At 43.1% G+C, this 25,528-nt stretch overlaps 1 protein-coding gene across 3 annotated transcripts in view; it reads left to right on the forward strand.

The window, feature by feature from the left end:
• Positions 1-25,528, forward strand: part of LOC120935572 (splicing factor SWAP) — a 173,254-nt gene that overhangs the window by 139,668 nt on the left and 8,058 nt on the right. For all 3 annotated transcript variants that reach the window (XM_040347622.1, XM_040347628.1, XM_040347634.1), the window contains 2 exons: positions 10,672-10,833; positions 13,436-13,508. In XM_040347622.1, the coding sequence (XP_040203556.1) occupies positions 10,672-10,833; positions 13,436-13,508 (235 nt within the window). The remainder of the gene's footprint in view (positions 1-10,671; positions 10,834-13,435; positions 13,509-25,528) is intronic.

Here is a 25,528-nt window from a genome sequence, read left to right on the forward strand (position 1 = left end):
GGTAGTGAATCCCGCGGGACTGGGTGTTCCTATGCACAGGCTAATGGATTGGCGTATGACATAAGCTTCCCCCCGGCGCATATGGCCGCGTCACGAGTTTCTGAAAGAAGCCGGACTCTATACGGCGCCTGCGCACCAACGTTCGGCTTCTTTCGGCAACTCGTGACGCGGCCGTATGCGCCGGGGGGGAAGCTTATGTCATACGTCAATCAATTAGCCTGTGCATAGGAATGCCCACTCCCGCTGGATTCACTACCCGGAAGCCGGGGGGGGATAAAGATAAGGGGTTGTACGGCAAAAAAAAAAAGATCAGAATGGAGCTTAATGTAATGTTAGAATTTTTTTTGGGGTGAACCCCCGCTTTAAGGTAAAATACCTTGAGACTTTTTAAAACCAATTTAAAGTGGATGTAAACCAGATTCATGAAATTTGAGCTGGGCACATATATCTGCAGTATTTTGTTATCTCTTTTCAATGAGCCAAGTCTTATAGCTCTCTTCTGAACGGTTCCTCTGTAATCAGCCTGAGAACTCCTGACATATTTTTTTTTTTTACTTTTTAGACAAAAGCAGCCAGAATCTTTTGTCAAAGGAGTTTGCTAAAATAGAGTAGCAGAGAGCAGCTCCTATTGCAAAACTGCTCTGAAAGTCTCTGCCTATGATGAGAGGGGGTGTGTGCCTCTCCTCCAATCAGCAAAGTTGGCTATCTTGGCTGTATGCCCAGACATCACACTCTGTGTTAACCAGGAAGAGAAAATCTCCTAACAAAATCTGCACTTTCTAAACAATATATAAATGTGAACACAGCAGATACACATAAAACTTTTGTAGGGAGATTTGGTTAATCACTGTGTATCATCTGAGGCTGTTCACATCCACTTTAATTCTCAAGCAGGTGCAATGGATGGTGCTATTTTTTGCACTTTTCCATGTCGCGTTTAGTGTAGCCCATTAATCTTGCGCTTCATAAGAGAAACGTGCAAAAGTCCCTGACCCTTATGAAAAAAATTGGGCTGCACCAAAACACATGGTACTTTGTTACCATGCGCTTTGGTCCCTGCATTAGCAAGTTGTTTGGGGTGTCATTAAGAAGAAAACAATTGATTTGTAAAGGTACATTTACTTTTCTACTTTCTGGTAATTGAAGCACTTAGTTGACATAGCCCAAGCTTCACAGATGCCATGTCACCAGTGCCTTCCAAGTCTATTCCCCCTCCAATCCTCTCTCCCTAGATTTTTAGTAGTAAAGCTTATTAACCACTTGAGGACCGCCGCACGCTGTTATACGTAGACAAAATAGCTCGGCAGGGCACAAGGGCGTACATGTACGTCCCCTTTAGGAGCCCAACCACAGGTCGCGCAGCGGCGGCGCGATCGCGACCCGGTCCTCTCCTTCGTGACCGTCCCCGCAGGAACAGTGGACCCGATCGCCGCCGGTGTCCCGCGATCGGGTCACAGAGAGGAAGAACGGGGTGAGGTAAGTGTAGACAAACCTCTCCCCCGTGCTTCCTAGTGTGGCTGTCACTGATCGTCTGTTCCCTGTGTTAGGGAATAACGATCAGTGATGCCACACGCACATCCATGCCCCCCCCCCCCACAGTAACGACACTCCCTTAGGGCATACTTAACCCCTACAGCACCCCCTCCTGGTTAACCCCTTCACTGCCAGTGTCATTTTCACACTAATCCGTGCATTTTTATAGCACTTTTCGCTGTGAAATTACAATGGTCCCAAAAATGTGTCAAAAGTGTCCAATGTGTCTGCCATAATGTCGCAGTCACGAATAAAATCACCGATCGCCGCCATTACTAGTAAAAAAGGACGCCAATTTTGTTTGGGAGCCACGTCGCACGACCGCGCAATTGTCAGTTAAAGAGATGCAGTGCTGAATCGCAAAAAGGGGCCAGGTCCTTTTTACCTGCATAATGGGTCTTAAGTGGTTAAGGAAGGGGGGGTTCTGCTGTAGGCATTTTTTTTTTTTTTTCTACTGTTGTAAAGTAAACACCCAGTTTCTGCAGTTTTCTCACCAGTGTGACGTGTACAAATATTACTGCCAATGTACCCTGCAGAGATATTCAACAACATCACTGTGTGAAATTTAAATTCAAAGCCAGTTTTTTTTTTTTTTTTTTGTAGAAATGGCACTGCTGTTTTGTCCAAATAGGCATTAACAAAAATCTTTTAATACTTTTTCAAGTTGTATAGTTAGTAATTTTTCTGAAGGCATCAGGCAACGGATGTGATATTGAAGATTGACTCCAGGTCTGCAGATCTTGCTGTGCTTTGTAGTACTTTTCCACAGCGTATAAGCTAGAGAAGATCAGTCTCTTGCTGTGTCTGCAAGAAGAGCTTTGTGTTTTTTTGACACTTGGGTATTGTCCAGATTCCTGATGTGTATCTGTATTTCATTCTATATCACCAGCGGCAATACATTTCAGCTTTGAAATATCTGTACATGTACAGGTGGCTGCTGACCGATTATATGAAGCAACCGTTCTTATAAGGCTTTATGTGGAAACTAATGATCGTTGGGAGTTTTAGCTCTGAAAAATTATATTTTGTAAATGTTTTGTGTACCTGATCTACATTTTTGCTATTGACCATTTCATTCGAATTTTGGGTAATGAATACATTAAAGATTTATTTTAATAGTTACTGCTATTTGCATATTATATAGACCCAAAAATTGTTCCCACTATAGTAATGGAAAGCTAAATGAGCAACACATCATACAGTGTAGGGATTAAGGAAAGAGTTATTTATTGAATAATTAAAATTCATATGACATCCTCCATTGGAGGTAAATTGGTAAGCACAAAAACAAAATGAAAATCCAGTGGCTACTGTGCTAAATTGTCAATGGATAGGGCAACACACACCACAATGGACATGAACAAAAAACAATTACACATAAAACATGTATACAATCATCTGGACGCCAGATAAACTATGCCCAGGTGGTTATGCCACGGCAAGTCCCTGTATATGGCAATAAAAAATTAAATGTATGGCTTGATCGCCTGTGCAGAGGTCCCTTGGGGCTCGAGACACTGAGGGATAGATAAGTGATCGTATAGGAGGGATGGGGAGAAGAGAGCTAAATGTATGATGGCTGTTGATGTAAATGATACTGTCCACGGTGTAGCAATGTGGATGTACAGCCTGTACTGAAGTATAATGGTCATCAACATATGGAATGTGCGCTTTCACTAATAAGCTCTTATACTCCTGTGGTATGCAGCAATAGTCTTGATCAGAGATCTATGAGACACTGCTCATCGAAGCAATTCATGCTATCATTTTCTATCGGCACACTGGTCATGTAGCAAGAAGAGGCCTGCAGTCCATATTCAATATAGGGCGTGGGTTAACATAGGGTACAAACGCAGACTATACAATAATCTCCTGGGACAGTGCCCGCCTCGATTAATGGCCTTGGATGCTAAACTCCTCTACAGTTCCTGCGTTCACTTCATGCAAGTCTTCCAGATGTCATAAGGTATAAGCATTGGATAGCCTGTATCCTCCAGTCCTCGGTCTCGTATCTTGCTCGATGCTACTCAGTACTCTCTCAGCCCCCGTGGCTGACAAAGAGCTCCCTTCCGGGACGTGATAGAAAGAGGCGTCACGTGACGTCAACGCGTTTCGCAAATGGATCACGTAGCTTCGTCTGGACACTGGGGAGGGCCTCTTACTGTTCCTTAATACGGCGTTGCCACGGTAGGTAACCGCCCCCCAATCTATTCATTAAAGAAACATTTCGATTTTTATTTCTTGCCATGTACCTATTTTGGCTAGTGTCCATTTAATGACATTCTTTCCATAATGGATAATATTGACCCTACTTGGTCTATAGATTTAAAAAATAGAATATGCTATAAACTAAATACAACAATTAGTAATTGCCCCTCTATCTTTGTGATAGAACTGCAGAGGATGATTTTGATGGAAAATGTAAACCTACCTATTTGCAAATGACAAAAGGCCACCTGGAGAATAAGGAAGGTGAGCTTGGGGTGCCAGGAGAGGGCAACAACTTAGCTTAGTACGAAGGGGGATGGGTGCTTAAACGTTATGGAGGAGGGGGGGCTACCTCAGACTCACTTCTTCGCTTTGTCTAATTAGAACTATAGTATGGTTACTCTTTTTGGATGAGTCATCTGTACAAAAGATATTTCTTTAGACTTGAGCGATTTCTTCAACACATTGGGTAGAAAAAAAAATAGGTTGTAGAATGGAATTTTTATCATCATATTAAAGTGATACTAAAGCTTCAATCTTTTAAAATTATAAACAATTTATACCTACCTGCTCTATGCTATGATATTGCACAGAGCAGCCCCGATACTCCTCTCTGGTCCCTTGCTGGTACGCCTTGCTCCACTTTTTTACCAGTCCCCCATAGACAGACGGGGTGACTCGCCCGCGTACCCCCAGCTCCCATGTCACATAATTTAACAGCAGTAAGAGCCAGCGGCGCGGTCTGAGTGTGGCTGAAATTGCACAGTATCTTTAAACAATACAGTTTGGGGTGCCGTGTGGAGAAATATGCAGCTAATGGACAAAAGGGAGTAATAAATGTTGAGAAGCAAAAGGCATGTTCCTGTATAAACTATTACTGATAAAAAGCTATCTTAATTAAAACTGCAGCGCTATCTCGTCTGGGAAAATATAGAATTTCATTCTATTCATTGCTTTAGAAAAAAACATCATTCAGCTGCAGTAACCTTATGTGATTTTCCTGGGGAGAGTACAAGCTCATTCCTTGTTTTCATGTGTAAAATATGACACGGAGTGAACAGGGTCTTCTTCATGCTGAGTCGCCTGCCTCTTCCCAACTATGACCTTTTGTGGTATAGACAGAGGGAGTGGGGAATGAGCTGTACAGCTGCTGTTCTTTGTTTGCTTGCCTCTGTTTTCAGCTGAAATTTCTGTTGCTCTGTAATCCTCCGCCAGTATAGGACTCCCAACTGCTAGCCTCTATTGCTCTCAAGTTGCTACTAAATGCCAGATAAATAAATCTTTTTTGTTAGACATATTTGTTTTACTGTACTCTGAAACTGGAGACAGGAATATTCTGTAAAGGAAATAGTTTTTTTTTTAGCTGCCACTTCTATAATATAAGCACTCTGTATTATAGTCCTTACCTCTTATGTTGAGGGACCCAAGAGACAACTTCATTTTTACAGTGCAACACTTAATAGCTGTCCAAAGTAAAATGTCTGTGCTTGCAGAGTTCTACATTTAAAGCAGAATTCCAGGAATTCAGCCATTTCGTAAAAATTACAGCCATACCATGGGTTAAAGTGTTTGTTTCCCCAAAACTTCATATTTCTGATATGTGCCTGCTGTACCATATACATGTATTAGAAAGTGTCCTGTTCTCTTTGTATTGCTTCCTTTATGTGAAATCACTGGTGTTCCTGCCAGTTCTCCTGCTTTCCTATTAAAACTGACCACGCTAAGCAGGATAGCACGTCTGGTCAGTTTTCTACCTATGCTGGGAACTCTGTGTACTCTCCTCCAATTATCAGACTTGTCCTGAAACACCTTTGCTGCACAGCCATTCACTGGCAAACTCAGTGTGGTGTTGCTTCTCCTCGCCCAGCTCTTATGCTGCTGAGAACAGAGGGAATGTGATAATTTATTTTAAAAAAAAGTATTTACAATTAGTTTTGTGTCTCTACAAAAAATGTTTTGCCTTGCATATCTATTTTAAACTGAATAGGTTGGTTTACAAGGTGATCTTTTACAGTCACTTTAAGTCTTAACGAGGTGCCTGCTGCTCTCTATTGTTGAAATCTAACAAATTTCAGGAAGATTACTTCAGAGTAAATGGAGCTGCTATGCCCAACCCTTCCCCTCATTCTGCCCATTCACAGAATCCTTGATATTATATGAACTCATTCACAAAATAAAAAGGCTCTGTGGATGGGCAGGGGTGGGGCGGGCCTAGCTGTTGTGTGCATCTCTCCTCTCACAGCCAGAGTGTAATAAACCTGTCACACATAAGTAATATAAAAAAGTCCTGGAGGTCACATCTACCTAATTGGACTTAACTCATAGCGTGCCTGAACTTTTGTCAGTTTGCTGGCCCAAAGACTTGTGTTTAAAAAATGAGTGTTCATAGAAAATGAATAATAGATATGTTGTCATAAATGCCTTTAGTTTTAGCACATCAGAGATTTGCACATTCTTTAAACAAGCATACTTAAAATATTTAACAGTTGGGCTTAACATACACGGGACGTTTTACCACCTCTCCTGAACAATTTACCTTGACAGATAGTAACCAGTTTTGCCGTGTTTGCATTTAGAAGCGTTGTCAAAAATTAAAAATGCCTGTAAGTGAAACGCGGCTAAACGCGAGTTACCGCGTTTACAAGCTGTTGCAGGCATTTGGCATTTCAAATGCCTCTGATCATTTGTCCTGAACAAATTTTTTATTTAATTTTTTTGTTTTTTGCTTTCCAAAAAATGCTGCTTAACTGAACTGCTTAGAAACGACCCCGTGTACATGTACTAATAAGAGAGTAGAGTCCAGGGGCAGCTGAAAAAAATGCCCAACTGCTCCTAAATGTCCATTTACCAGCAGCAGTGTACATGAAGCCTTAATTGAAGTGCTTCATCATGCTTTTATGTCTAAACTGAAGAAAAGTGGTTTCAGTTTGTTGACTTTGCATATTATCTGTATAGCAACTCTTATAGGCACTCTTTGCAACCCATTTTAAAATAGGTCTGCAAATTAAAAGTGTTTTGGGTTGTGGGTCTTATCTAACACATTTCATCACTTGCTGTATGGATCGGTTAAGGATTAGATTGAATATTTTTTATTCATGCTTCATTTTGTATAAAACGTTATTCTCATATTACAAATTCCCAAATTTTATATTTTTTCATTGTCTAGCTTGAAGTGATTTGTTTGAATAAAGCAGGGAATTTAAATATTTAATACCCCTGACTCTAATGTAGTGTTGCATTTTTAAGAACATTAAAATACCCAGATCAAACATAATTTGAATGCTTAAACATACAATATTTGTGAAGCCTGTTTTTACGCTGAATAAATGAATTTTTTTGTGTGTTCTCTTTACACTCTGATCCGAACATGCAAAGTAAGCTTTAGGTAAAACTTGTTTCTAGCACTTGGTTAGCTTTTAGTTGTATTTTCAAACCTGGAGCAGAAGCTTAACTTTGGGGCCCTGGTGCAAGGAACCATGAAGGACCCCCCTGACCTCTGGTCCTGGGGCCCTTTCCAGTGATCCTGGGGTCCTTTTCTTTCATCCTTGATCTTTGCAAGGTACAAGCCTATAATCCAGGGATCCTCAAACTACAGCCCTCCAGCTTTTGCGGAACTACACATCCCATGAGGCATTGTAAAACTCTGACATTCACAGACATGACTAGGCATGATGGGGATTGTAGTTCCTGAACAACTGGAGGGCCATAGTTTGAAGACCCCTGCTATAATCATATGAATGCTGTGCCTGTGTCCTTTACTGTACCGCATAGAACCCTTTCCGGTTCTTCTCCCCGCCTGCCTGCATGATCGGCAAGAGGGAGAAGGAATCGGTCTATGACAGAAGTTTGCTTTAGAGAATCCGACGGGCCAGGTGGCCCCCCGACGTCTATATGATCTTTTGAAGGCTGGGCCCGATGTTATGAGGTCACGGCTGGCTTCTGCATTTTTTTTTCAGGCTTCCCAGCATAGAGGTGAGTTCTGGGGACTTATTTACCCCAGATCTCGCTGTAAAGAGGACCCGTCTGGCACTATTCCTATTACAAGGGATGTTTACTGGCCAAACCACCAGGTGACGGGGGAAAATCTGCAAAAATAAACCTAATGCAGCCACCCACCACATATGATTGGTAAGCTGCAATAGTATAGTATTACATTTTTTGTTTTGGGTTTATTATCGCTTTAAATTATCCGCAGGCGACCTTTTAAAAGCCTTTACAGGTTACCACTTTAGAGTTACACAGGAGGGCTGGCGCTAGAATTATTGCGTTCACTTAGACATTTGTGCCGATACCTTGCATGTGTGGTTCAATCATCATTTGCATATGCATGCTGAACCTACATGCACATTTGTATTTGCCCTCCAAAGCAGCTGATCATACCCACAGGCACCCCAGTGGAGCAAGAGCGATTGGGAAATTAAGCCGTGGGAGGGGGGGGGGGCGATGACTCCCTTCTGTCGCCTGTAAAAGTTATCAGGTGGCTGCTGCCATGAACTTGGTATCACTGCTTCCCGTCCAGGACATGCATGCATGAACGACTGCTGGGAAGCTGTTAAACATGGCAAAATTCTATAAATACAGTGCCATAAGAAAACTATTTTAATATGTATTAATCCCCCATTGAAATCATTCAGTGTTTGAGTGCAGCAGTTTTCCAGCATTTTAAATTGGACCTACTGTATACAGTATATATAAACCCAGTTATCCTTAAAGAAGAGGCACATTCTTCCTCTTTAATTGTACCTATAGGTAAGCCTATAATGAGGCTTATCTGTAGTTAATGTATATATCTCCTAAACTTACACCATTACTATTTACGTGCGTTTTTATTTTTTATTTTTTTTGAGGTTTACAACTTCTTTAATATGTTAATGTGATTTTCACTATTTTTAAATCTGCAGTGTTAAGTAGATACCTGGTAATTCTCCAGGGAGGCAGAAGCGGTAGCCATAGGCTCCTGCTGCTGTCAATCAAATCTTGTGACGAGGGAGCAGGAGGCAGGCCAAGCTACGCTGTGTGTGTATATGAACGCAGGTAGTGCGGCTCAGGATCAAGCCTGCACGAGTGCTCCCATTGGAAGAGGCTTCTTTAAAAAAAAAAAAATGTTTAGAATAACTAACATGTGTTTGAACATGCATCAAAAGCTGGTCAGATTTCTATAGCCTTCAGTAGTGTAATGTGAATGGAAACACTGGGACTACATTTGACCTAACAAGATACGTTTGCATTGCAGGCAAATTGGGTCAAGTGTAGCCTTTTGCTATGTTTTACCTTTGAACAGTTCTCCATTTGAGTTCAAAAGGAAACGCTCAACATTTTACCTGTAGCCAATCTGAACACTGATCCTTCCCTTCAGCAGAGATTATCATTGCCCTTCCATGTTATCCACCCAAGAAGGAGCTAGAAGAGTAGTTTAATATAAGTCCACGCTTCCTAGCACTGTAATGGCCAAAACATTGCCTCTGTAATTGCTGAAAATCTGTCTATTCTGATTGCCCTTTGCTCCATATGTTTTCTTGTTATTAAAGGGGTGGTTCACCCTAAAAACTATTTCTTATTACACTTGCCCCCCACATTACAATACGATTAAGGCTATTATTTTTGTTGATGCTGTACGTACCTTTGTACAGCATATTCACCCGTGGCATCCGGCTTGCGAGTCCCGCGGGAGTGGGCGTTCCTAACATGTCTGTGATTGAAATTTGACCAAAAACGAGCTCCCCCCCGTCGCGTAAGCCGCGTCACGGTTGGCGAAAGGAGCCGAACGGCGAGTCGCCGCTATACAGCGCATGCGCATCGCCGTTCGGCTCCTTTCGCCAATCGTGACGCGGCTTACGCGACGGGGGGGAGCTTGTTTTTGGTCAAAACGTCAATCAGACATGTTAGGAACGCCCACTCCCGCGGGACTCGCAAGCCGGATGCCACGGGTGAATATGTTGTACAAAGGTATGTACAGCATCAAAAAAATAATAATAGCCTTAATCGTATTGTAATGTGGGGGGCAAGTGTAATAAGAAAAAGTAGTTTTTAGGGTGAACCACCCCTTTAAATTCATGAATAATTTCAATTAATACAACAAGAAAATGGACTGACATTTTAAAAACGCGCTTCCTTTTTATTTTGGCTGTTTTTTTTACCTAGGCAGCTTTTAGCTATGTTGTTTGGCTGCTACAATAAATGTAAAAATAACTCCCAATATTGGGGGTTAAAATATGGTGGTTAACCTTGGCTGTTTGTGGTCTAATTCAAGCTCTACCTGAATTTAGTTAGCAAGATTGTACAGATTAAGATTGTGTAGGCTTTAGACCATCAAAAGCACTTGTTAAAGGGGTTGTAAAGGTTTGTTTTTTATTTTCTAAATATGTTCCTTTAAGCTAGTGCATTGTTGGTTCACTTATCTTTTCCTTCGATTTCCCTTCTAAACGTTTTTTTTTCTTTGTCTGAATTTCTCACTTCCTGTTTCTCCTCAGTAAGCTTGCCCCATCATCCGCTCTGGGGATTAGTCGGCGTGCTCGCCCCCTCCCTTGGGACTACATCCCTGCGGGGAGACACTGTGTTCACACTGCACTAGCTTAAAGGAACCTATTAAGAAAATAAAAAACAAGCCTTTGCAACCCCTATAACATGCAGAGGTTGTTTAGCTTATTGGAAAATGTCTGTGGAACCTAGACTCCTCTCTTTATTGGGAGGAGTCTAGGTTCCACAATGGAAAACAAAATGTCATGTGATTATGTCCAGCATTCATGTGTCATCTAGGTCACACAGTGGATCAGAACCAGTCCATGCGTGTTGGCTTACATAGTTTGTATGTTTATCAGCATTCAATGTAACATGGTTTACTTTGCAGCTATTTCACCCACCACTATCCATTAATTGTTTTATTTTTCAATGTTAGAATTTGCTTAGAATGTATTATTTTGTTTTCTGCAGTAGTCCACATGAAAATCGGAAGAAAAAGCATTCCAGGTCAGAATCCAAATCGAAGGTGAGGGCAAGTTCCCGCTCACCCAGCAGACATGGGACACACAGTTCAACACACTCTACCAGTATCTCTCCTGTGGAGAGCAGAGGGTCCAGCCAAGAACGTTACAGGTAACTTAAAGCATTCATACATAGTGGCAGTGAAATCTGCTTTTGTAAGATAGACTGCATGGTAGATGATTGTGCCGAAAACATTAAACTATTACTCCCATGATTAACACAGTTGAATAACTCCTTATTCCATGGTCTATTTATCCACATTATGTACGAAGCATTGCAGGTCGTCTTTTACCACTTCCGCCCGGAAGGATTTTACCCCCTTTAATAAGCAGGCCATTTTTTTTCTATACAGCACTGCGTCGCTTTACCAGGCAATTGTGAGGTCATGCAACGTTGTACCCAATCAAAATTATGTTCCTTTTCCCCCCACAAATAGAGCTTTCTGTTGGTGGTATTTGATCACCTCTGTGTTTTACATTTTTTGCGTTGTAAACAAAATAAAAGACAATTTTGACTAAACCAATATATTTTACTTTCTACTATAATACATATCCCCCAAAAATATAGAAAGCAAATGTATTCATCAGTTTAGGCCAATATGTATTCTGCTACATTTTTTTTTGTAAAAAAATTAAAAATCGCAATAAGCGTATATTGGCTTGCGCATAAGTTATAGCGTCTACAAAATAGGTGAAAGCTTTAGGGACTTTTTTTTTTCTTTTTTTCCTTCCGGCCTGCAGCAGACAAATCTGACCCCAAGTGACAGTTTTTGGTGACCAGTGACACCAATACAGTGATCGGTGCTAAAAATGCATTGATCACTGTATAAATGGCACTGGCAAGGAAGGGGTTAACACTAGTGGTGATCAAAGGGTTAAGTGTTTGCTAGGAAGGTGCTTTTTAACTGTCGGGGGATGGGCTCACTGGGAATGGAGAGATCACTGTTCCTGATCACTAGGAGCAGCAGATCTCTCTCCTCTCTCTCTCTCTCTCTCTCTCTCTCTCTCTCTCTCTCTCTCTCTCTCTCTCTCTCTCTCTCTCTCTCTCTCTTCTCTCTGTCAAAACGGGCATCCTTGTTCACATAGGCAGATCCCCGTTATGCCTTTCTTCGTCGTGATCGCAGGTGGCCGGCAAACATAGAGTCCTCTGAACCCATGGGGCGAGCTCCCGCACATGCACGCTGTATCTAATGCACGTACCAGTGTGCAGGGACATCGGTTAGTAAAGCCGTGCCTCAGTATATATGTGGTTGGCGGTCCGGAAGTGGTTAAATAGCCAGGAACCAGTTCCCAGGGAAACCCTGTCTTGCCTTATCTGTGTTGCTGGGCCCATTAGGGGCCATGCTTCACCTGCCACAGTGCTTCACCTGCCACATTTTCATGGTCTGGAAATCATAGATGAACCACCAATTTGTACCTGTATAGCACCCTGCAGCTTACTACACATGTTGCACTTCCTGCAAAGGAGACCACCTAACACAGAAACCACCACCCGACTCAAACATAACTATCCAAACCCAGCGCATCACCAAGGACACTAGCAAAAAAACGTGAGTCTTGCAGACTGAGTGGGTCTATGGCAAAACACATACCTAATGTATACACTTAGTGTGCAATCATCTAAAGATTGTCTGCATATAACCCATGGTCCATGAATAGAAGCCCTGCATCCTCTACTGTACAATTGAGATATATAGAGAGAGATATCTAGATAGAGATATAGATCCATAGATGTATAGCTCTGTGTCTTCATTTTACTTCTACATAAAGAGAGGCCATATTTAAAGGAATGTTACTATTACTAATCTTATAGGACAAGTTCACCGTTGTGAGCATGTTACACCCACCTGCTGTAGCCAGAGCTCCTATTCTGTAGCAGCAAGTGAGGGATCTTCAACCTACATCCGCTGTCACAATTTGAAAATGCCACGGCTGTGTGGGGCTCTGTCCCAACAGCTGCATTATTCATTCACAGTTTCCTGTGAATGAATTACAAGTACTGCCAGCTGCCACACCAGGCGGCTTATAGTACTCGATTAACGGCGACTAGAGTGTCCTTTACTTGTCTGGATGTTGTAAATCAGTTATTCTTTACCATAGAGAGGATCCTGCTATTACCCACCACTGTTGTCTTCCATGGACGCCCAGGCTCACCAGTGCATTCTTTCTTCAGAATGTACCAAAATGTTGACTTGGCCACTCCTAATGTTGCTGCTATCTCTCTGATGAATTTGTGTTGTTTTTGAAGCCTTACAATGGCCTGTTTGACTTGCATGAACAGCTCCTTCGATCGCAATAGATTCCAAATGTAAATACAACACTTAATCAACTCCAGACCTTTTACCTGTTTAATGATGAAGAAATGGCGAAGGAGTAGCCCACACCTGGCCATGAAACCGCTTTTAATTTAATTGTCCAATTACTTTTGATGCTTTAAAAAAAAGGGGGGGGTTCTTAAGAGCTGTAATTCCTTAACCCTTCCTCCGATTTGCATGTACATTCCCTCAAATTAATCCTGAGTGTGTACTTCCATCCCATATTTATTATGTAACCTATAGCTTGAATGTTTTGGTAAATACCTGAAAAAAATAAAATTGTGCCTTTGTCCAAATATATATGGACCGAACTGTAATGGTTTAAAGTTGTAGTGCACTATAGACTCTTTGGTTGCATTTCTGTAGTTCTGTTGGTGTAACTCATTCCATTGTTTGCAGGGAAAACGCCCAGGACAAAGATGGCCATATTACGTCAGAAATTGTCTCTTCAGTTCAGTCCAAAATAACTCAGGTAATATTACATGCTGGTGTAGCGGCTCCGTGGTCTCTTGATCATCATTGCTTTCATTAGCACAAGTAAAGTAGTTCACTATCGGTACTTTCTGAAAGAAATTGATATGCATATTTCCTTTTGCTGTAAAATAACTTTGAGCACCCAGTAGAGAATTGAAAATTATTGCACAGAACTGTAGCACCTAGGGCTGCAACTAAAGATGATTTTCATAATCGATTAGTTGGCAGATTGTTTTAATCGGTTAATAACCTAAAAAAAAGTAACTTTTCTGCGATTTGCATTTATAATTTTTTTTTGGCCAATTTGTTGTTGGGCAGATTAAAAAACAATAATTTCTGCTAAAACGCATTACATGCTTTTCTGCAGCTTCTCCATTGAAGTATATTCAACAAAAATAGCACAGTTTTGTGTTAAAAAAAAAAAAAGTCCTTACCCTTTCCAAATATGCAGCAGCTGAAAAAAAAATCATGGATGTGAACGTGTCCTGTAGGAAACCAGGCCCTAGTAGCACCCAATCTTTTCTCAAACCCTGTAAAATGTGATAGGCTTGCAGTTTTCAGTACAGAAGTTAAAGTGGAGGTTCACCCTATAAAAAATTTCTAATAGTACATCCAGCACCGTGCTGCATATAAAATGTCACTGACCTTTTTTTTTCCCCCCGTAGACATCGTTTAGCCGTGGAATTGGCATGCTAAACGACGGCGCACACAACGCGTCACGACTTCCCGAAGGAAGCTCGGCTCGGCTCTATTCGGCGCCTGCGCCGAATAGAGCCGAGCTTCTTTTGGGAAGTCGTGACGCGCTGTGTGCGCCATCATTTAGCATGCCAATTGATTGGCATGTCAATAAGAACGCCCACTCTCGCGGGATTCCCTACCCGGAAGCCGCGGTGAGTTCTATGGCTAAACGAAATCTACAGAGGAAAAAAAAATAGGTCAGTGTCATTTGATTTGCAGAACTGGGCTGGATATAATGTTAGACATTTTTTTATAGGGTGAACCTCCACTTTAAGTTTGTATAGCCAAAGATTTTTCTATGAATTTCAGCTCTAATAAAACTTAACTGACACAATTTTCACCCACCATCTGCTACGTAGACTCATTCTCTTTATCCCGAAAGAAGACATAGCAGTCGTAGTGGGTACAATTATCAACTCCAGACTCAACTATGCAAATGCCCACTACCTCGGACTCCCAAAATACCAAATCACTCGTCTGCAAGTCGTTCAAAATACGGCCGCTCGACTCGTGACTGGGAAAAAACCATGGGAATCAATCTCACCTTCACTGAGATCCCTTCATTGGTTGCCAGTAAAAGACAGAATCACTTTTAAGGCACTCTGTCTGACACATAAGTGTGTTCAAGGAAATGCCCCCCAATATCTATTCGAAAAATTTTAATGTCACAACCCCAATCGCGTTCTGCGATCCACCAACCAAAATCTACTCCAGATACAAGTCCAAAGGAGAACGAAGATTTGGAATCCAAGGACCTAGACTATGGAACGCTCTACCAACCAGCATCCCGTTGGAGGTGAATCACCTGGCCTTCAGAAAAAAACTCAAACCCCATCTTTTCCGAGGGAAAAAGTACAGTAGTGAAAGGATACTAAGTGCCCAGAGGCGATTCAGTTTGCATGTGTTGCGCTATATACGTTTCTCACTCACTCACTGCCACGGGTATAAGACTTGCAGTTGACTAGAACCACTTGCAGCTGGCCTGCTCAGTAAGCCTTATGTCGGCTTCTCTATTGCTATAGGGTCATGATCGCTTCAGCACTCTGCTGCCTGTTACTGATCCTTCTCGCTATGTGTCCACAATCTGTTCCCCTCCGCAACCCTGTGCACACTCCTACTGGCAAAGACAGCAAGTTAATGAGGGGATTGTATTGCGAGCACTTCTGTGTTTAGCAAGACGTACAGGGTGTCTGAGAAGGTGAGAGAGTCTTTGATCTTTCTCTAACTCAAACATGAAGGATCAGGGGTATTTCATTAACCATTTCCTGCCCGTAGGACGTTGTATGATGTCCAGGACTTTGAGTGGAGATATCTGAATGGTGTTCTGAGTGTGAGAAGAGACCTTCCAGCCTCATACCCAGAACAATCAATCTGAACAGCACTCGGTCATTGATAGGCAGATTATTTTTTTTTTCTATGACTGAATACAGAGCTGCTTTTAACTGGCCGAGTCCAAAATAGTGATGTCATCAGCCTGCCTCTCTCGCTCGGGCAGTCAAAGGAAGCTTTGTATTCAGTCACAGAATATAAAGCTGCCTATGAATGGCTGAATGCCGTCTAACCTGACACCATTTTGTTCCCGGTGTGAGACAGGCAGTTCTTGCCTCACACCCAGAACACAGTGTAGTACACTGTATGTAGCCTTGGCTATGTGACTATGAGACTGGCATAAGTTTGGACCAGCTTGGCTTCAACAAACTAAGTGTAAACCCGGATATGTATTTTAATTGTACTATCTTCCCTTATGTTGTAAAGTGCTGTGTAAACAATTGGCACATTATAGATCCTAAATAAATATCATCAACTTTAAATAAAATATCAAAGTGGAGAGGATGCCCTCCAATCACAGCGCTTCTTACCCACTTGGATCTAAAACTAAACTTTTTTTGAAAAAATGTAATACATTTTTATATGAGAAAGATGAGGACTTGGTAAGTATATAGAAAAAACACATGGTCTGTCCAATCATATATTAAATAGAAACAACAACCTAGTGCCTTAAGGCACGGTAAAAAATCCTTATAGATCTTTAATATGCAGAGCAGGCATCTGCTCCAATTACAATAGAAACACTAAAGGTATGGGATAAAGTAACTAAGGAGATGAAGGGACAATACAATAGCCCATTGATGCCCTTAATGGGAAATTATTATTTCCCACCGGGGAAAAATAATAAACTTTACTTAAAGTGGACCCATTCGGATAGATTGAGACTAGGGGATATCTTAAAGGGGAATAGGATATGCCAGTTAGAAGAACTACGAGAGAAATACGGAACTTCTCAATGGGATAGCTGGAGATATATGCAGCTCCAACATTTTACTGAATCCCTTCCAAAGCCGATACGAGGTATGGAAAGATTAAATCCATGGGAGAGATTGATAGATCAGGGAGGGGGGAATGGAAAAGGGATGATCTCTAAAATATATAGGCTGCTGATATCTTCCAATGAGGAGGGGCCAATACACCCTCTGGAAAAATGGGAGACTGAACTAAAACAAAAAGTCCCAGAAAGACTGAAAATGAGGCTTATGGACTATGTTCACTCCACCTCAAGAGACGCAAAGGTGAAAGAAATGAACTATAAACTACTGACTAAGTGGTACTATGTGCCTACTAAACGGCATAAAATAAATTGCGATACATCGTCCTTATGTTGGAGGGAATGTGGGGAAGAAGGAAATCATGCTCATATATGGTGGCAATGCAGATTTATTCAAACATATTGGGTCAAGGTACTAGGCCTAATAAAACAGATAGAAGGGAAGGAGATAGGACTGGATCATTGGAAATGTTTATTTCACGCTATGGAAGGCCAGAGGAAAGAATATAGAGCATCCCTCATCCCATATCTCTTAAATGCAGCAAAAGCATCAATCCCGAGAAAATGGAGAATTAAGGACCCACCAAAGATAAGAGACTGGCTTAGAGAGGTAGATAAAATGAGAGTAATGGAGGAGTTAATAAGCTATCAAGAAGAGACAGAAATAAGATTCCAAGAAATCTGGGGGAAATGGATGGACTTTAAGCAGTCACAGATTTATATGAGGATTATTGGGAGAGAAGAAAGTATGCAGGATGGTACCTAGAAAGGGATTTTTTTTCTCTGCCTCCACCCCTCCCCCTCCCCTTTTTTCTTCCTTTTTTTTTTTTTTTTGCCCCTCACACAATATGAAGATGTGACAGATGGTCCACCATCTCACTTCCTTAACACATTTATGGACACGATAAGAGACACATATATATATATATATAAAGGAATAAGTCAGGTGCAGAGGGGGAGCATGTACAGACTATACGGAAGTACATGGAAAAACCCCTTGGCCCCTGATTCTTCCCCCTTCTTTTTTTTTTTTCCGGGGGGTCTGAGGGGCTTATTGGAGGGGGGAGAGGAGAGGGTAATATGCTCCTAGCTTAAAGGACAGCACTATAGAGGTTGTATCGTAAGGTTGGACCTAGCCCTGTACCCACACAAATGTTTTTTGTAATGTGGTAATATGTAGTCTGTACATGTTATTGTTATATGTATGAAGAACTTGTGAATTTTATAATGATTCCTGAATTTTTTTAAAGAATGTATGTAAAGTTTTTCTATTTTATGTGAAAACAATAAAAATAATTTAAACAGAGCAGGTATGTTAGGCCCCTTTCACGCTTGGGTGTTGGTGGTAAAGCGCCGCTACTTTTTAGGGTGGTGCTTTACCGTCGTATCTGTGGGGGTATTAGGCCACTAGCGGGGCGCTTTTAACCCCCGCTAGCGGGCAAAAGAAGGGTTGAAACCATCCGCAAAGTGGAGCTGCAGCAGCGGTTTGCCGGTGGTATAGCCGCGGGCGGTGCCCATTAATTTCAATGGGCAGGAGCGGTATACACACCGATCCTTCACCGCTCCAAAGATGCTGCTAGCAGGACTTTTTTTTTTTACCGTCCTGCTAGCGCACCTCTCCAGTGTGAAAGCCCTCAGAGCTTTCACATTGGAGAGACAGCAGTGACTTGTTCAGGGCGCTTTGCAGGTGCTATTTTTAACGTGATAGCGCCTCAGTGTGAATGGTGTCCAAGTAAAAAATTTTTTTGATTTATTTTAACAACAAAATTGTATAGAAACAATAATGACATGTAAAAGCAAAATACATTATGCCCAGAACATTGCAACTGTATGTGGAACAAACGGGCTTGTAGTGTAGCATGGTATAGGTGGGGATGGGTGCGCTGTATAATAAATACTCTAACATGTAATTAGTACTGCCAACATATATGTTAAATAAAGTGCATAAACTCAACAACACCTATAATAATAGGAAATAGTGATACAAGTGCTCAGCACAAAACAGTCTGTTATGACAATAGTCCTACTGATTGTACACCAGTAACATGTGCTGAACCACACAAAATAATGTCTTATGGTGATTTAAAGTGCAACAGTGCGTGAATGATTCTTTAAACAGAGTCCATAGATAATCTTGAATAATTGAAGTCAAATATGTGCTCAGGAAACCACAGTGTTGTTCCACCTTCACCAGTATTACTGATATGCACCCGAAGTGAATATTTTTAGATGGATCCTTAACAGATGGTAATGCTCCTTATTTTGATACCAAAAAAGGAGTCATTAACACTTGTACAGGTAAACCTGTGCGATCGGATGTATCCTGACACATAGACGTCTGACAGTCATGTGGATTCCAGTATTAGCATGAAAAAATAGAATGATGCCAACATAGTGTAACTTGTTTATTTAAAAAGGAAAGTAAAAAGAAGAGCCAAGTGGGCCGTTTACTGTTAGATGTGCCCCAAACCCGGCACTGAGGCTTGATCGCATGGGTAAGTATAAGATCGTAAGTCCTGGGCGCTGGACATGTGTCCCGGGCGTGTGCTGCACCTCGATGGTAACCAAAACCAGCGAGACAGGAAGTGACGAATTGCGTGTGTGGATTGGTACCACCTCGACGTACGTTTCGTTGTGAACGTCTTCAGGGGGGGTGTTTGTAAAACACTACAAGTGTTTTACAAACACTTGTAGTGTAGCATACTGGCATAGACACCTTACATGTTTCGGACCAGATCTAATCCTTCTTTAGAGTTTTTTTTTTGTCATATGGGTACTGGGAATTCTATAATGGATATATAATGTATATTTTTAGTATCGTGATAATATATGAGCAGAAAATATATACATATATCTCATTGAAAAAATTTGTCTGAATAACAGCGCTAAATGAATACCAATATGATTCAACTGAACCTAATGTCCACAATCTGCTGGAGTATGATGTAATGATCCAAAGGAATTCATCTCTATAAATCATCCCAACATCAAACTAGTGAAAAATAAAATAAACAGTCCTCAAGAACGTTGTTAATCAACATGAAACAGTCTTTGGTTCAAAGATGGTTCCTTAATGCAGGATAGTTATGTTGGTTAATCCTGGTATGTCAGAAAACAATCCTTTGCGTCTCAGCCCCCCTCTTGGTTTTCTACTCACCAGAAAGTAGTGGTATATAATGCCTTATGATCTCCTCTCACTCACGGATCACCAGCCTCTCTCCTCCTGGCCCCAATTCAGCTCAGCGTCCAAAGCACAGCTGACAGGGAATGTTGGATCAATGGGATGAGTGCATGATAAAGGTTGTTAATCACGGGGTTAGTCTGCTGTAGACCAGGCGTTTGGAGGAAAATTAAATAAGAATCTAGTGGTGCACATGGAAAGGAATAAAACAAGCTCACACTTCTCCATTCAACAGTAAAAAGAAGCGCGCTTTGTGTAAATCTCACACACACGAGGAGCTGAGGAGGCGCTCTAGAGACTTCCCGCTCAGCAGGCACCTGTACGGGTCGTCCGGTGTGAGAATTCCCAGAGAGGTGATGCTGCTACTATACCAGCGCTCTTGTCCACCAAACAGATTTTTTCCTTCCAACCTCCAGCTTCCTCAGGTTCACCGGCAGGTTCTGTCAGGGGCTGTCCAGGATCTTCTGGTCAGGGGAGTGATTGTACCAGTTCCCTCGTTTGAGCGGTTTCAGGGGTTTTACTCCAATCTGTTCGTAGTACCCAAGAAGGAAGGGGTCCGTCCAATCCTGGACCTCAAAGCCCTCAATTGCTTTGTCGAGGTGCAAAAATTACGGATGGAGTCGATTCGCTCGGTGATAGCAGCACTCCATCAGGGGGACTTCATGGCGTCCTTGGATATCATGGACGCATACCTACATGTTCCCATATGCACAAAGCACCAGAGATTTCTGCGCTTTGCGATCGGTGAGGACCACTTTCAATTTGTGGCCCTCCCGTTCGGCCTGGCCTCGGCACCACGGGTTTTCACCAAGGTGCTCCCCCCCCCCCCGATACTGGCCCTGCTGAGACAGTGGGGGATCGCTATCGTGGGATATCTGGGCGACCTTCTCCTAAAAAGCTTCCTCGGGCTCAGAGTTGGAAGAGGACGTGTCTATCACGTGTCAGACTCTCCATGAGTTCGGCTGGCTTCTGTATATCCAGTAGTCAGTGTTGGTTCCGTCTCTGCGTCTGGAATACCTAGGACTAGTCCTGGATTCCGCGGAGGCGAGAGTTTTTTCTCCCAACAGAGAAACTCCAGACACTGCATTCTGCGGTGCAGCAGTTGTTGACCCAGAAGTGGTCGTCTCTTCAATTCTGCATGAGGGTTTTGGGTCTGATGGTGGCCTCTTTCGAGGCAGTTCCTTATGCCCAATTCCACACCAGGGAATTGCAGAAGGAGATTCTGTCACGTTGGGACAAGCTCCCGTCTTCTCTGGATTACCAGATTCAGTTGAGTCAACTGGTCAAGTCTTCCCTGGTGTGGTGGCTGACGTCTCCGGTGCTTTGGACCGGTAAGTAATTTCTACCTTGCCACTGGACCGTGGTCATGACAGATGCCAGCCTCTCCGGTTGGGGGGGCGTTTGGGCACCCAGTCAGCCCAGGGGCGCTGGACTCAGGAGGAGTCCCGCCTGCCAATCAATATACTGGAGCTCCAAGCAATCAAGCTGTGCCTTGCCAGGTGGTCCCTGGATCTGCAGGGCCGACCGGTCAGGATCCAGTCCGACAACGCCACGGCAGTGGCGTACATCAACCATCAGGGGGGCACACGGAGTTCAGCTGCAGCGACAGAGATCGCGCAAATCCTTCGGTGGGCCGAAAGGTCCGTTCCGGCTCTATCGGACGTGTACATTCCGGGGTACAGAATTGGCAAGCCGACTACCTAAGTCGCCAAACACTAGACCAAGAAGTGTGGTCACTCCACCCGGAGGTGTTTCAGAGTCTGTGCCAATAGTGGGGCACTCCAGACATGAACCTTCTAGCGTCCCGTCTCAATCGGAAGGACCCGTGGGCTGACGCATTGGTGGCACCTTGGCGTCACTATCGCCTAATTTACACCTTCCCTCCTCTGAAGCTTCTTCCTCGCCTGCTGCGCAGAGTGGAAGCCGAAGGGATTCCAACAATACTGATCGCCCCAGATTGGGCGCGCCGCTCCTGGTACGCGGACCTGCTGCGTCTGGTGGCGGACACCCCCTGGCGTCTACCCCTGAGTGAAGATCTTCTGTCGCAGGGTCCGATCTTCCATCCTGTTTTACAGTCGCTTGCTTTAACGGCGTGGCTGTTGAGAGCCAGGTGTTGAAGGATCGGGGCCTATCGGGCTCGGTGGTTTCTACCATGCTGCGTGCACGGAAGTCTACTTCTAGGAGAATTTACCATTGTACGTGGAAGGCCTACATCTCTATGTGTGAGGAGATTAAGTGGCACCCCCGTACATACGTGGTGTCCCGAATTCTGCTGTTTCTACAGCGGGGAGTGGACCAGGCTCTCGCCTTGAGTACGGTCAAGAGCCAGATTTCTGCTCTGGCTGTTTTCTTTCAGCGACCTTTGGCAGCACACTCCTTGATATGCACGTTTGTGCAGGGGGTCCGGCATGTGCGCCCTCCACTGCCCCCATGGGATTTGTATTTAGTCCTTTCGGTGCTTCAACAAGCTCCCTTTGAGGACATTCGGAAGATCCCCTTGTTGACTCTGTCACAGAAGGTGTTTTTTCTGGTGGCGATTACCTCGATCAGACGGGTGTCTGAACTGGCGGCCTTGTCCTGCAAGGCTCCCTACTTAGTCATCCATAAGAATAAGGTGGTGCTGCGTCCGCAGCCTTCTTTTTTCTCCCAAAGGTTGTTTCGGCCTTTCACATTAATGAGGACATTGTTTTTCCATCCTTATGTCCTTAGCCGAAGAACCCGAAGGAGGCCACTTTACATTCCCTGGATGTGGTTAGGGCCTTACGGGTGTACTTATCTGTTAGGGCTCCGTTCCGGAAGTCGGACTCACTGTTCGTGTCGGTGAATGGTCCTAAAGAAGGTCTAGCGGTCTGCGCCGTAGCCTTTCAGGTTACGGCGCATTCGACCAGGGCGATCGGTGCCTCTTGGGCTTTGACATCAAGCCTCTGTGTTACAGGTGTGTAAGGCAGCGACCTAGTCGTCGGTCCACACTTTTTCAAAGTTTTACAAGGTGGATGTGAGTGCATCTTCTGATGCCTCCTTCGGCCGCAAGGTGTTACAGGCGGCAGTTTGTAACTCAGTTGAGTAACTCCGGTTTTGTTTGGGGTGTAAATTTGGTTTGCTGTGTTGTTTTCCCACCCCTCAAATTTATTGACACTGCTTGGGGACGTCCCTAAGGTCAAAGGCTGCTGTGTCCGTCCATGAACGGAAGAGAAAATTTGATTTTTGTACTCACCGTAAAATCAATTTCTCCGAGTTCATGGACGGACACAGCACCCACCCCTCCTTTTGTTTGTACTGCTTGTTACAAACTGGAGCTGCTAGAGCAGGGTGTGGGTTATACCCGGGGAACCACACCCCCTGGGAGGAGCTGCACTGAGGAAAGTGTTATCACTTGAAGTGCTTTGTTTTTGCCTAACTCTCCTGGAAGGAAGCGGATATAACCCTAAGGTCAAAGGCTGCTGTGTCCGTCCATGAACTCGGAGAAATGGATTTTACGGTGAGTATAAAAATCCAATTTTTTCCCACAAATAGAGCTTTCTTTTGGTGGTATTTGATCACCTCTGCGGTTTTTATTTTTTGCGCTATTAAACAAAAATAGAGCGACAATTTTGAAAAAAATTCAATATTTTTTACTTTTTTCTATAATAAATATCCCCCAAAAATATATAAAACATTATTTTTTTTCCTCAGTTTAGGCCGATGCGTATTCTTCTAACTATTTTTGGTAAAAAAAATCGCAATAAGCGTTTATCGATTGGTTTGCGCAAAATTTAGTGTTTACAAAAAAGGGATAGTTTTATTGCATTTTTTTTTTTTTTTTACTACTAATGGCGATCAGCGATTTTTTTCGTGACTACGACATTATGGCGGACAATTTTGACACATTTTTGGGACCATTGTCATTTTCATAGCAAAAAATGCATTTAAAATACATTGTTTACCGTGAAAATGACAGTTGCAGTTTCGGAGTTAACCACAAGGGGGCGCTGAAGGGGTTGTGTGACCTCATTTGTGTTTATAACTGTAGGGGGATGTGGCTGTAGGTGTGACGTCATCGATCGTGTGTGCCCTTTTATAGGGAACCACAATCGATGACAGCGCCACAGTGAAGAACGGGAAAGCTGTGTTTACACATGGCTCTCCCCCGTTCTTCAGCTCCGGGGACCGTTAGCGGGACTCCAGCGGCAAACGGGTCTGCGAGTCCCGCGGCCACGGTGCTTCGGACCGGGTCGCGTGCACTCACGACCCCACGGCGCGCGTGCGACCGGGCTTAACCACTTAATCACCGCCCTATAGACGAAAGACGTCTACAAGGCGGTTCCTTAACTCTGGGAGGACGTCCTCCCAGAATCGTGCCCCCTGGGGCGCGCACACGGGAATGTCCGTGACCCGGCGCATCACAGATCACGGTAAATCGCCGCTGATGGCGGCGGTTTACCACGTGACCGCTCCGTCCAATGAAGGAGCGATCACTTGTAAACAAACCAGCGTCATGTGATGACGCCGGTTACTCCCTCCCCTCTCTGTACCGAACGGTACAGTGTGAGAGGAGAGGGGAGAGAGCGGATGCAGCACGAGTGCTGTGGGCTGGATCTGTGACAAATGCAGTCACAGATCCAGCCATCCATCCCTGCTCAGCCATCCCTGCCCCATAACAATACTCTGCAACATAACCAAACTGTGCAATACCCCACACTACTCTGCAATACCCCACAATACCCTGCAACGTCGCCTATGGGGATTTTTAAGTAGCGAAGTTTGGCGCCATTCTACGAGCGTGTGCAATTTTGAAGGGTGACATGTTGGGTATCTATTTACTTGGCGTAACTTCATCTTTCACATTATGCAAAAGAATGAAGAAAAAATACTAAATTTGCTAAAATTTATAACCGAAACAAAGAAAAATTCATTTTTTTTACAGAATTTTCATTCTTTTTTCTCTTATAGCGCAAAAAATAAAAAACCCAACGGTAATTAAATACCACCAAAAGAAAGCTCTATTTGTGTGAAAAAAAGGACGAAAAATTCATTTGGGTACAATGTTGTATGACTAAGTAATTGTCATTCAAATTGTGAGAGCACCGAAAGCTGAAAATTGGTCTGGTTATTAAGTGGGTTTACGTGCCTGGTGGTCAAGTGGTTAAAGAGCCACGTACGTGGATGTGCCCAGCCGTGCCATTCTGCCGACATATATTGGCGTGAATGGGTCCTTAAGCGGTTAATCTCCTTTTCTCAAGAAAGAATAATTTCACCTCCTCTAATCTTTCCCCATAGCTGAGCTCCTCCATGCCTCTTATCAGTTTGCTTGCCTTTCTCTGCACTTTCTTCAGTTCCCCGGTATTCTTTTTTGGTATTGCATGCCATTATTGAGCTTATGATCTACCAAAACCCCCCAGATCCTTCTCCACTACAGATCCCCCCAGTTGTACTCCCCCCTAGTATGTATGATGCATGCATATTCTTAGCTGCCAAGTGCATATATAGGGTAAATAACCCCCTCAGTTTGTCCTGTTTACCATAAATATTGGAAGTTAAAAAAAATCCCAAATTTTGGATTGTCCCCAGAAAAGTAATAGCGGGGAAATCGGGGATGCTAGTCAGATGCAAATCTGAACTTAGTTTTTGCAGATAGCTCTACTTTAACTATATGAACTATTGGGTTTGTATATTTTACCAATGCACAGAGGCCATTTGCTATACAATTATTATAGATTAACGTTAAAATAAATATAATTAAGGGTATTATGTCCAGTTTACTAAACAGCAATGCTTTTACTCTCCTGGTTTTGTAGTG

This window comes from Rana temporaria, chromosome 1 (genome assembly GCF_905171775.1).
Source record: "Rana temporaria chromosome 1, aRanTem1.1, whole genome shotgun sequence".
NCBI lineage: Eukaryota > Metazoa > Chordata > Amphibia > Anura > Ranidae > Rana > Rana temporaria.